Consider the following 12,002-nt stretch of genomic DNA (forward strand, 5'->3'; position numbering starts at 1 on the left):
CGGCGCGGAGCCGGGCCCGGGGCCGGGGCCGGGGCTGGGGCTGGGCGGCAGCGCTGTGGTGCGCGCTGTGCTGGGCGCTGGCGCGCGGCTCCGAGGACATCGTCGTGGGCTGCGGCGGCTTCGTCAAGTCCGACGTGGAGATCAACTACTCGCTCATCGAGGTGCGGGGAGGGAGGGCTTGGATGGGCCCCGCTGGGTGTCGGGGAGAACAGGGCTCCGAGCCTGAGTCCGGCAGAAAGCTCCCAGGTTAGGGCACAAGAGGCCTGATGGATGGGGGTCATCGGGTAATTTGCCAGTTTAAAGTGAATGCATCAAACAAGCACTAAGACATTTCAAGCGAACGACCGTTTAATTCCGGTTGAAGCGTTAGCCTTCCCGATGGGGGGGGGAGTGCTCGGTTGGGACCCCCCCACCATCTGCCCCTGCCCCAAATGGAGGGTTTCTGAAGATTAGCACTGGTTTGGGGGAGTCTTCCAGCCACTGCGTGTCCTTAGGATGTTTGGCTCCTGTGCTGTCTTGCAAACATTGTCCTTACAAGTCCTGGCTTGGTTCCCCTGCTCTCTGCTCGTCCCTGCACGGTGGATGTCCGGATCTGCTGAGAGCGCGGCCTGTTTCAGACTCGGTCACCGGGGAGCGGTTAATGAGATGGCTTCTCCTCTTGTTTTCTGTCTCGTAGATTAAGTTATATACGAAGCACGGGACTCTGAAATACCAAACGGACTGTGCCCCCAACAATGGCTACTTCATGATTCCCCTGTACGACAAGGTAAGGAGCTGTGGGAATGTCCGCAGGACGCTACCGTGATCGACTGCTTACCATTTGGTCCTGTTTGCCGAGTGAAATCTGATTTGAACGCAGCATATCAAGGAGGACAGAGTAATTGCATACATGCATACAGACTGGGAAACAGCTCTGGCTAGGCTGCAATACTGCGGAGAAGGACCTGGGGCTTACAGTAGACCATAAGCTGAATATGAGCCCACGGTGTGCTCTTGTTACAGAAAAAGCCAACATCGTCCTGGGTCGTATTAAGAGGAGTGTCATTTGCAAACTAAGGGAAGTGATTCTTCCACGCAGTTCAGCACTGGTGAGGCCTCCCTTGGAGTACTGTGTTCAGCTTTTGACCCCACACTTCAGAAAGGCCATGGGCAGTTTGGGGTCAAGAGCTGAACACAGTAGGCCAAGGGATGCCTCACCGGTGCTGAATTGCGTGGAAGAATCACTCCCCTTGGTTTGCAACTGTGCGCAGGGCAACAGAAATGATTAGGGGCTTGGGCAGCAAGATTTAGGATGAAAAGCTGAAAGCATTAGGGTTATGTAGTCTGGAGAAGAAAAGACCAAGACAGGGGGATTTGCAAAGTCTTCATGTACATGAAGGGTGATTATAGAGAGAATGGAGATGGGTTTTTCGCTATGGCTGTAAGGGACAAGACTAGGAGCAATGGCCTCAAGCCACAGCAGAGATTTAGGATGGAGATTAGGAGGAACTTTCTGACAATGAGGGTGGTCGAACCTTGAGACAGGCGACCTAGAGAAGCTGTGGAATCTCCATCCCTCGACATTTTCAAGAGCAGGTTGGACAGACGCTTGGCTGGGATGGTTAGGGATGATCCTGCCTTGATCAAGGAGATGAATTAGATGACCTTGTAAGGTCCCTTCCAGCCCTACTTTCCTATGATCCTATGGGCAGCATTCCCTCCGAGCTGTGTGGCATGTGCGGGCGCGCCTGGCAGTGCGGTATGAGTGTGGCTGCACATGCCACACAGCTTAGAGGGAACTCTGCCTATGATGAGTGCATCATGATTTGCTTCCGATCTAAATGGAGTTTAATTTTTCTTAGTCCTGGTATTTTATTCCTTGCTACCACGTATTACAATTTGATATTACTTGACTTTTGTCATATGAGTATTTATTTGTATCGTAGTAATCATGAGACTGGACTTCGCTTTGGTTGGTAGCATAGAAATACAGCTCAATAAAATCCCTCTCCCAAAAAACGTAAAGGCTAAGCATGTGCAAATTGTAGTCATCTTCTTAGGACATACAAGAGCATACTTGTTGTATAACAGCATATGTTGCTTCATAGCGCAATGGAGAGGAATGTAAATAAAGGGACTACTTGAAAGAACAAATTCCAGACAATACTTTAAAAAGTTGTTTTAAGTATAAACAATGATGATGGAGCATAAAGCCAATGTCTCAATGTTATGATGCTGATTTGTACTGGGAAGGCTGATTCTTAAATTGAAATTAAGTGGGTATTAGCTTGAAATGTTCTTGTTTTGTTTGCCTTCAATTGGTTAACTACTGAATTACCAGAATGCCTCCATCAGGCCTCTTGCTCTGAGCCCCCTCTGTAACCTGGCTCAGGTTTTTCTTACCAACGCTTAATCCTTAGGTTTATGATGAGCTCTGTGTGGGTGGGATCTTAGCCCATGTGAAACCCCACAGATTTCCACAGGGCTGTCTTACAGCTCTTAGGGGTTAGATCACTGACAAAGTAGTCTATATCGAGAGAAGCAGTGGGCTTACTACATTGAAGTACTCAGGCACTCAGAGAACTTGGGGGAAACCTGCCTTGGCTTTTCAGTGTGTTCTTATCTAGCCAAGCCATTGTATCTTTGTGCCCATTTTTTTTCTTTAAATTAGCAGATTCCATTTAAACCCAGGAATGTCTTTATTATCTTTTCCTAGGGGGATTTCATTCTTAAGATTGAACCTCCCCTAGGGTGGAGTTTTGGTAAGTACTCATTGTTCTTTGGTAAAACTGGTGCAGTACATGTGCTGCTCTTCCATTGCCTGCTTTGAAGAGGCTGTGATTTGTGGTTGGGGTGGAGAGGAGAAGAGAGTGTCAGCTGAGTTTGGTATATTGACCAATATTGGTATGTCCTAGTAATGTTTTTTTAATGTTGAAAACATGCTTTTTCCATGGCAAAAGCCATAATGACAGCCCAGCATGACCCAGACAGATTTGTGAACTGTAGGTTGAAGAATGACCATAGAAGAAAGCATTGATGTTTTATTAGGTAAATTAATACATCCCATCTACCCCAGGATAGGAAAATGTGCCAAGCTATTTTACTTGTAGTTAGTTGAAGGAATAGAAGGTGTTTGGTTGGGGAAGGAAAAAGCCCAACAGGCTTGATTTTAATGTCTGAGAGGTGAACGTTTCCAAGACACAAATAGCTGACAAAATGAGGTGCGTCATCCAGCCCTTCTCTAATCGGTACAACATATTCTTACGTTTTATGACTTTATTATTCAGTCATCTGTTTCTAAGAACCCTGTATGAACTTAAATGGATGCAACATTTCAGTACGTATAATGAATGAATAAAACTTAACATACCAAATATGAGATTCAGTTACCCATCCTTAAGAAGTTCTCCTTACCTATTCACTTTGGGGGAATAACCTCTTCTTTCATGGCCTTGTCTTTTTAACCTGGCAAGTGTTGGAAAGCAGATGTTATACTTAGTAACTGATTCAGTTATAGCTGAAGTATATTGTTACCAATATAATGATATCATTTAAATATACAGTGTATTAATATAATTTTTTTTCCAGAACCAACTAGCGTGGACATCCATGTGGATGGTATTAATGACATTTGCACAAAAGGAGGTGATATTAACTTTGTGTTTACTGGGTTTTCTGTGAATGGAAAGGTTAGGCTTCTTTTTATACTTTTTCTAGGTGTGCAGTATTAACATGAGAGAAGTTTCCAAGTGGTATGATACTGCTTCTCTGCAAGTTACCTTTTTATTCATTTTGCCAGGTTCTCAGCAAAGGTCAAATTTTAGGTCCTGCTGGTGTCCAGGTTGTACTGAGAAATGCTGGCAGTGATGTAAACATACAAGCTACTGTGACCCAAGCCGGAGGAAAGTGAGCATCTGTTTGTTTTTAGTTTATTCAACATTAGTAGGTTAGAAAGGGAAATATAACGAGCCATTAGGGATTATTGTGAATGATGACTTCATTTTGGGTTACTCTTAAATATTTCATGGTTATGAAAAACATTAAGAATGTTCCTGAAGAAAAATAATTTTGTTTCCTGTTTCACAGGTTTGCTTTCTTTAAAGTGCTGCCTGGAGAATATGAAATTTTTGCCTCACATCCCACCTGGGTATTGAAAGAGGTTAGTGCTCATAAAGCAGAAGCGACCGGGAGGTGATTTTATTCCCCCTGTGTAATATTCATTCCTGTGTAATAGGAAGTGAGTATCACGGGGCATGAGTTAATGAATCAAGTTTAGATCAAGTGGAAGTTCCAAAAATCTTTGAAAGATATGGTAACAAGTTGCATGCCTGGAGTGTGTGCATCCTCTTGCTAGTCTCATGCATTCTGCCTTTTAATTGAGATAACACAGGTACTTCCTAGGGACTGCTGCCTGTTCTTAAAGCCACTCTTAAAGCAACTACCTGCTGTTTTTTCAGAGGCATCCCCTGTTTCCTTCTCTTTTGAATAATCCATGCACTCTCTCCTGCTGATGTTCATAAAGGAGTTATAATGTAGTTCATTATATGGGTGATTGCATGGTTGTCTTGTGCCGTGATGATTATGAATGGGGGCTTATTGTTCTGTTCTGAAACATGCCTACTTTTGTATTTCAGGCAAACACAATGGTGCGAGTGACCAATTCCAATGCCTATGCTGCTGCCCCTCTGATTGTGGCTGGCTACAATGTTTCAGGTTCTGTGCGGAGTGATGGTGAACCCATGAAAGGAGTCATGTTCCTCCTCTTCTCCTCCTCAGTCACCAAAGAGGTAGTGATGGATCAGAGAGACTTCCGTAGTATCAAGGGTGTAAATGTAAAGGGTTTAACTGGGAGAGCAAAGCAAAATCTTGCACTCAGTTCAGCGCTTATAAGGCAATGACTTGTGACCTCCTCAAGTAGTTGATTTCAAAGTGTCAGAGGATTTTTTTTGACAGCAAGGAGTAGAATGCTATTGATTTGATGAATATCAGAAACTCAACAGAGTGTAGACGGAGAGGGACACGTGGACTTCTGTTCTCTGCTTGGCAGACCCAACAGCTTCTATTGTCTCTAGTGGTCTGTAGATGAAAGAGTTATTGGGAGCTATTGATGCTTTCTAGTCTAAGAGTGTCTTCTGTCTCAGCTCTGTTCATCATCTCTGAAGAAGCTGACAACATTGAAATGACTTATTTCTCAAGCAGAAAGAATGGTTGGGAAGTGGATGGGAGTTTGAGTAGAATAGACTATCTTGGCCTTGGGGGGAAATGGGGTGGTCAGAGCTTTAGGGAGAAGAGCAGATTGGGACACTGAGGGCCCTTGCCATAGAGAAAATTGGGGTGCATAGAGCACATGATGGATGGGAAAGTGGCCCATGAACCCAAGGATCTCTTGAAGCATCAGACACTGGTTTCTGTTGGGTTCAGGGTATCACGGCTGACAGACCAAGTCTTGCTAGATAAATCTTAACTTGTACTCTAGCATAGATCTAGGACCACTAACCTTAATCTCAGAACCCTGGTGTAGGGTATGGTGGACCACACAAAGCCCAGAAAGAAGGAAACTGCTAGACAGGGATCCACAGGGATACACAAAGCCTTTGCCCTGAGGGAAATGGAGGCACTCACAATACTTGGCATGATGAGGGGCTGGGGTTGGAAAGAGTTCTTAGAATAGTAAAAAGTGGCACATGAGGAGCTTGTGGTAGAGAGGGGGTGCAGTGAGCTGGTCTTACTGAAGCTATTGAAATATGAGCATCCTTTTACTTGTTTCATGTCAAGAGCCTGATTGTACAAACCCTTGTCTCTGTGCTTGACTTTTTAGAGAGCCTGGCAGAGTTCCTTATGTGAGGAAAGGTCTGTCTGGGTATAAACGTTTTCAAAATTGAGGCCTGGATTTACAATATGCATATAACTGAGCAGGGGCACTTGGTTGTCAGTCACAAGAAATGAGATGTTTTGTTAGATCACAGTTTCAATAGAGCTTCAGAGGGTGAACATTAAACCCCTGTATGGTCTCAAAGGTCACATTTTTCCAGTTACCTTCCTTCTGTGCACGAAGCCCAGGTGTCAGCCCAAGGGATGACAATTCTTTATCAAGGTCCAAAAGACATGGGGGGTTAGGGAGGAACTTTTGGCCCAATGCCACATAGCTGGGCATGCAAATGAGAACTTTTATCTCTAAGCATCAGACCCTGACTTTGTTTTGGGTTAAGTCTCAGTAATTAAGTCTTACTTCTATTGTAGCATGACTCTAGGAACACTAACCTTAAGTTCTTATTTTAAGTGCTTTTTGATCTTTAAAAATTGCCAATATCCAATGGCTGCCACACACTATTGGTTTATGAACATATGACCATTTGGGAGTCTCTGCTCTGGCTTAAAGTAATCCAGTTTGGAGTGTAACAAATAATTACTGTGGAGGTGGCTAGTGCAGCATATGGATATCAGGGAAGCAGTCAAGTTCAGTTTTCAAAATCTTGCTCCTTTAAACTTGCTTCCATGCAATTATTTTTACTGGGATTTACATATATAACATGAGCCTCGATTCCAAAGTCTCTCTTAACTCCTGGGAATTAGAAGGGGGAAAATAATTTGTCTTGGAGGAGAATGCTTAACATGAGAGAGAAGTAACACTGCTTCTCTCTGAACAGGATATTATGGGCTGCAACATTTCTCCAGTTGATGGGTTCCAAGTGAGAGATGAGTCTCTCTCCTACCTGTGCAATGTTATATCAAAGGAGGATGGATCTTTCACATTCCTCTCTTTACCAAGCGGAAAATACACTGTGGTAGGTACTTGCAAGGTTCATTGCTTGCTTGCACATGGATTACTTTTGAGTGTTTTGTTGTTCACATTCACGGTTTTATTGCTAAAGCAGTAATAGTGGTAGGTGTTTGCCGTGGATGGACTGGCTGGAAAAGAACTGTGCCCAGTAAAATGTATGAGGCTGAGGTAAGTGGGTGAGGTAGAACTGTGCAGGGAGGTTTCTGAGTTGCTGTTTATTAGCAAATAAGTGCCTAACCAAATAGTTCAGCCAATCCTAGAATCCCACCTGAAGTTTGTTTTAGACTGGAAAGCTGCAGGTAGCTGTTCATGGGTTGTACCTTCAAGATCTTTCCTCACTGTATCCCTCTTATTCATTTACAGCATTAAGTAAACATTTACATTCAGCCTGGGAAGTAAAGACTTTTTTTTTTAAACCCATCTAATTAGATCTCCTGCTAGAGCTTTGAATACGTTAGAGCAGGGCTGTCCTACTTCCGGGCACCTGAGAGCCGCATGCCACATAGGCCACGTACTCAAGGGCCACGGCCATGTGGGTGAGCCACCTCCCCAGCTGACTCCTTAAGTGAGCTGCCCAGTGTCCCCTTTTGCCTTCCGCCACTGCTGTGTACAATCTGTCAGCTGCAGGTGCACCAGTGGGCAGTCCCCCCTCCTCAGACCACCCTCCATCACAGGCAGCCTGGCTCCCCCTCAACCCACCGCATGCGGCCAGAAAGGATGGGGTGGGATGCAGATCTTTCTGTGTGTGTGGCATGCACAACTAGGAGAGTGAAGGAGCCAGGCTGTCGTGGAAACAGTCTGACTTCTTATGGCTGCTCAAATGGCACCTACTCCCCTCCTGGGCCACATGCACCACCCACCCGGAGTGCTTGCAGGCTCTCTTCTTTGATATGCACAGAGCTTAGACAGTCCAGCCTACTCCTTGCTGCTGTGGCAGGAGCAAATGAGGCAGAATGGAGGTCAGGAGGGAAAGTAGCTAACCCTTTGTGGGCCACATGAGGCCTGTGGGTTGCCTGGACAGCCCTGCACCAGAGTATTGCAGCTCTGTAATGCCTGGAAGCACTCCATGCATGCTTGCCTACAACATTTTCCTGTGGTGCTCAGGCACCCATGGTGTTGTTGGGTTACTGTTGAGCAACAGCGTTGGTGTAAGGGAAATGCATTTAATCCTCCCAGTGCAATCCACAGCATTCCTGTGTGTTGATCAGTGAGGGTTTGGGCAATTCATATCCCAAGTATTAAGCCCATTTCACAGATGGGTAAAACAAGATGAAATAGGTTGAGTGATTCACTACTGCCATTATTCCTTCCCTCTGAGTTATATTTTCCAGCAAGCTTCTGACCCCTTGGGAATCCTTTGCTTTAGAAACAAAACAGGTAGCAGCTCTGGGAATGTTGTGCAGCATAGGTTTGTCAAAGGTTCAAGGTGAAACACAACACTTTGGTTATACACCAGCTACTTGGGAGTCAAAGAAATGCCTCTTCTTCCAGATACCATTCTACAGGGGGGAGAGAATTACCTTTGACGTTGCTCCATCTAGATTGGACTTCGCTGTAGAGCATGACAGTTTACAAATTGAGGTAAGAAGTCATTGCAGGAATTTAAAGACAAACTTGTCTGTGAATATGTTCCTGTGAAAATGGAATTGATTGTACTGGAAAGTGGGCTTGAGAGGCAAAGTTTTTCTTCATAATGAGGTCTAAGCTAATTCATAACCCCTGCTCAAGTAATTTCCTCATTATGGGGAGTTTTGGGCATTGTGCTACTATGATGCTGGTGTGATGTTTTGATATGTTAGGCAACTTTTACTAGAGAAAGGAAAAATAAGGGAAACAGCCTGCAGTTGCTTGGCTTTTCCTGGACTTGTAAATGGACAATGACCTTCTCAGTTATGTAGATTGTCTGGGAGCTGTCTTTAAGCTTTGTAGAACCTTGAGTAAAATGGAGTCATGGTCCCAGACTGAAGGTGTTTTGTGTTGAGATAATAATACAAATGAATTGAAAGCTTCCCTGGCTCCTGTAGCTACTGAGACAGACTGCCTCAGTTTTTACCTGAAATTACCAAGCCAAGTGTGTTGGATGTAAAAAGATTAATGGAAATTTCCTTTATAACTTTTCATCAAAAGTATTTCTTGCTGCACGGCACACCACTATTGTGCTGCAGCCCAGTGCTTTCACAAGTTGGATACTAACGATCTGTTTCCTCCCACCGACCACAGCCTGTTTTCCACGTAATGGGCTTCTCTGTCACAGGCAGAGTGTTGAATGGCCCTGAAGGAGAAGGAGTGGCTGACGCTACAGTAACCCTAAACAATCAAATTAAAGGTAAGTAGTAATTATTTATTTTTTTGTTCTTGGTGTTGTGGGAAAGTCTAAAGCAAGACTGAAATGTAGAAATAGGGCTTGAGCCTGAACTAATGGCTCGTGGGAATAAGCTGCTTTTGCTGGGGTTTATTTGGCAAGTTCAAGAGGCTTTCAAGTCATTGGATTAAATTTCCATTTCCAGTCTATCTAGATGAGAACAAAAGAGTGGAAGTGTTCCATTGTTTTGCTTTACGAAGCTTTGTCATAATTTCTTTCAGAAACTTACTAAACCAAGGATGGTGCTGTAAGACACAGAATCAAAAGTTACTCTGGAAAGAAACCATTAGTGGTGTCCCGCTACGCCATGTTAGTCAAAAGTAGCCTGGAACTTTGGGTGGTTTCTAAAATTTCATTGACCTTGGCAGTGATATGTGCTTAACACACTCTTGTTTTCTTCACTATCCTCTCTGTTTGTTGTAGTAAAAACAAAGGCTGATGGCTCTTTTCGCCTTGAGAACATAACGACAGGCACATACACCATTCACGCCCAGAAGGAGCACCTCTTCTTCGACACCATTACAGTGAAAATTGCACCAAACACCCCTCAGCTAGCAGACATTATAGCAACAGGGTAAGTGCCCTTTTATGAGGAGAAGGGGAACTGTTTCAAAGTATTAATGGGTAGGTTTAGATTTCCAGAGTTATAAGTGCATGTTATCTGTAGCATGAGAAACAGGGTTCCTCAACAACTCTGTACTTAGACTTACACACTTGGGTGTCAAGAATTAAATGTCACTTGAGGAATTCAAGGAAGATAGGACAATGTGCAGTGATAGGGTTTACTTATCCAACTGAGTTCTCCCAATATTTTGCCTGAGAATAGTGTTTTAACATAGCCCTTTTGCAGGTAGAGAATCTCTAGACTCTGGAGCACACAGGTGGTAAATGATGTGGCTCTGGTTACACAAGAGCTCAGAAAAGAGCAGAGGCATCCAGTAGGTAGTCCTATGCTTCATATGTGACCATTAGGCCTGTGCAAAGTGGCAAGTATTCAATATAGATTCGGCTGATTTAGAAGGACAGTGATTCGATTCAGTGATTCGAATCACTGTCCCTTTTTGGATCTGAAGATTTGGGGGCAATTTGGAGATCTGGCCATAGACTAAACAGGCAGCAGCCCTTGAGGATGCTAGACACTGCTGCCTTCAGCTGGTAAGTCTGCTGTGGTGGCCGGAGGGGGGAGGGAAGGGGTATGGGTGGGACAGATCAACGCCCCCACAGCGAGGGAAGGTCTGGGGCTGGGGCCAGGACAAGCTGCCCAGCTAGGTCACAGGGTAGGGCGCAGGACTTGGGGAGGGAAGCTCCCACCATTGCGTACCGCTGGTCCGGGAATGCATGGGAGCGGGCATGTGCCCCTGGATCTGCGTGCGGCAGGCTGGGTCAGACTGCGCTCCGGACGGGCAACAAAAAGATCTGGGAGCGGGTGCTGTGTCCTCCCGCCGCTCGCTCAGCCTCCCTGTGTGTCCCAAACAAGTTGGGGCTTTGCCCCAGCTGGGCAAGCAGCGGCAGGGCATGGGGGCGGGCGCGCACACCCAGATTTGAGCAGGGCTGGCAGCAGGGGCTATGGGGAATTTTAGGGTGGCTGCAGCCCTCCTATAGTCCCCACTCCATTGCACTCCGTGGAGCGAGCGGGACCAGGGCTGTGCTCCAGACTGCGGGTGGACCTAGCTGCCCAGAGTGCAACCCTGTGTCCACCCACACCACAGAGCACAGCCCGGCAGTGGGCTGCTGGGGCTAGCCTCCCAGAGTGCAGCCTGGCCCAGCACACCCCACACAGATCTAGGAGCACATGCCCACTTCCATGCCCTCTTGAACTCATGGCGCACGACGGCGTGCAGTGGCGGGAGCCCTCTTCCCCAAGTCCTGCACCTCCCTGCCCTGGCTGGGCCGCTTGTCCCAGCCCCAGTCCCAATCTCTCCCTTGTTATGGGGGCATTGATCTGCACCCCACCCCCAACGCCCCTTCCCTCTCCCCTCTGCCCACCACAACAGACTTACCAGCTGGAGGCAGCTGTGTCCAGCGTAGTCAAGGACTGCTGCTTGTTTAATCTATGGCTGAATATCCGAATTGGTGCTGAACCTTTTTCAAATCGATTTGGAGCTTTTAATGGGTCTCCCAATTTGATTCCGATTCGGAGATTCAGCCGCTGAATCAGGCTGAATTTCCTCCCAATCGAATCGGCTAGTGAAGCTTTGCACAGCCCTAGTGACCATCCTTTATTTTCATGATGGTTCTATAGTCAATCACATAAAAATACAGCACGGCGCAGAACTCCTGTGATGTGGTTGGGTTTTTTTGGTTTTTTTTTACTTCTGCTCTACTCTCAAGGTCAGACTTGTATACTAAAGCTCTAGACAGATGTAACAGTTATATCAATATCAGAGGATAGTGATATGATGCAGCTCTTACGTCTGCATGATTCTGTAGTGATACAAGAAGACCCTTCCAACTTTAACTTAGCTTCATTCAGCGTCAAAGTTAGGGCAATTGAGCTAATTTGTATCCTTACAGAATTGTGCACATATAACAGGGCTGTGTGAAGCTTTGGTCGCTGATTTGATTCACTGGAGATTTGGCAACTGAATCTCCAAATCAGAATCAAATCAGGAGATCCTTTATTTTCTCCAAATTGAATTGGAACCCTCTGAATCGATTCAGAGAGATTCGATGACTCGGGTGTAGACACAGCTTTAAATGTTTTTTCTACATACCTCTAGGTACCAGGCAGCTTGTGAATGCTGAGATGCTGGGGCGGATGGAGTGTCCCACGGGAGCGTGGTGGGGGTCTCCAGCGTAGTTGGTGGTGGCAACTGGTGCCTCCTGGGTCTGGGGGGGCACCGGGGCCCAGAAGGGTCTGCCGCCAAGCATGGGGGGGGG

At 45.9% G+C, this 12,002-nt stretch overlaps 1 protein-coding gene across 1 annotated transcript in view; it reads left to right on the plus strand.

Annotated features, from left to right (window-relative positions):
* Nucleotides 1-2: 2 nt before the first annotated feature.
* LOC109294298 (nodal modulator 1) overlaps nucleotides 3-12,002 on the plus strand; it is a gene marked incomplete at its 5' end in the record, with an annotated part of 50,522 nt that continues 38,522 nt past the window's right edge. Inside the window, 11 exons of the mRNA XM_019512598.1 lie at nucleotides 3-161; nucleotides 677-766; nucleotides 2,696-2,741; nucleotides 3,568-3,668; nucleotides 3,779-3,885; nucleotides 4,066-4,138; nucleotides 4,614-4,766; nucleotides 6,627-6,764; nucleotides 8,252-8,341; nucleotides 8,981-9,086; nucleotides 9,546-9,696. Coding sequence (XP_019368143.1) covers nucleotides 3-161; nucleotides 677-766; nucleotides 2,696-2,741; nucleotides 3,568-3,668; nucleotides 3,779-3,885; nucleotides 4,066-4,138; nucleotides 4,614-4,766; nucleotides 6,627-6,764; nucleotides 8,252-8,341; nucleotides 8,981-9,086; nucleotides 9,546-9,696 — 1,214 coding nt within the window. The remainder of the gene's footprint in view (nucleotides 162-676; nucleotides 767-2,695; nucleotides 2,742-3,567; nucleotides 3,669-3,778; nucleotides 3,886-4,065; nucleotides 4,139-4,613; nucleotides 4,767-6,626; nucleotides 6,765-8,251; nucleotides 8,342-8,980; nucleotides 9,087-9,545; nucleotides 9,697-12,002) is intronic.

The sequence above is a fragment of the Gavialis gangeticus genome, unplaced genomic scaffold (assembly GCF_001723915.1).
Source record: "Gavialis gangeticus isolate Ggan-Ray unplaced genomic scaffold, GavGan_comp1, whole genome shotgun sequence".
NCBI classification, from domain to species: Eukaryota; Metazoa; Chordata; order Crocodylia; family Gavialidae; genus Gavialis; species Gavialis gangeticus.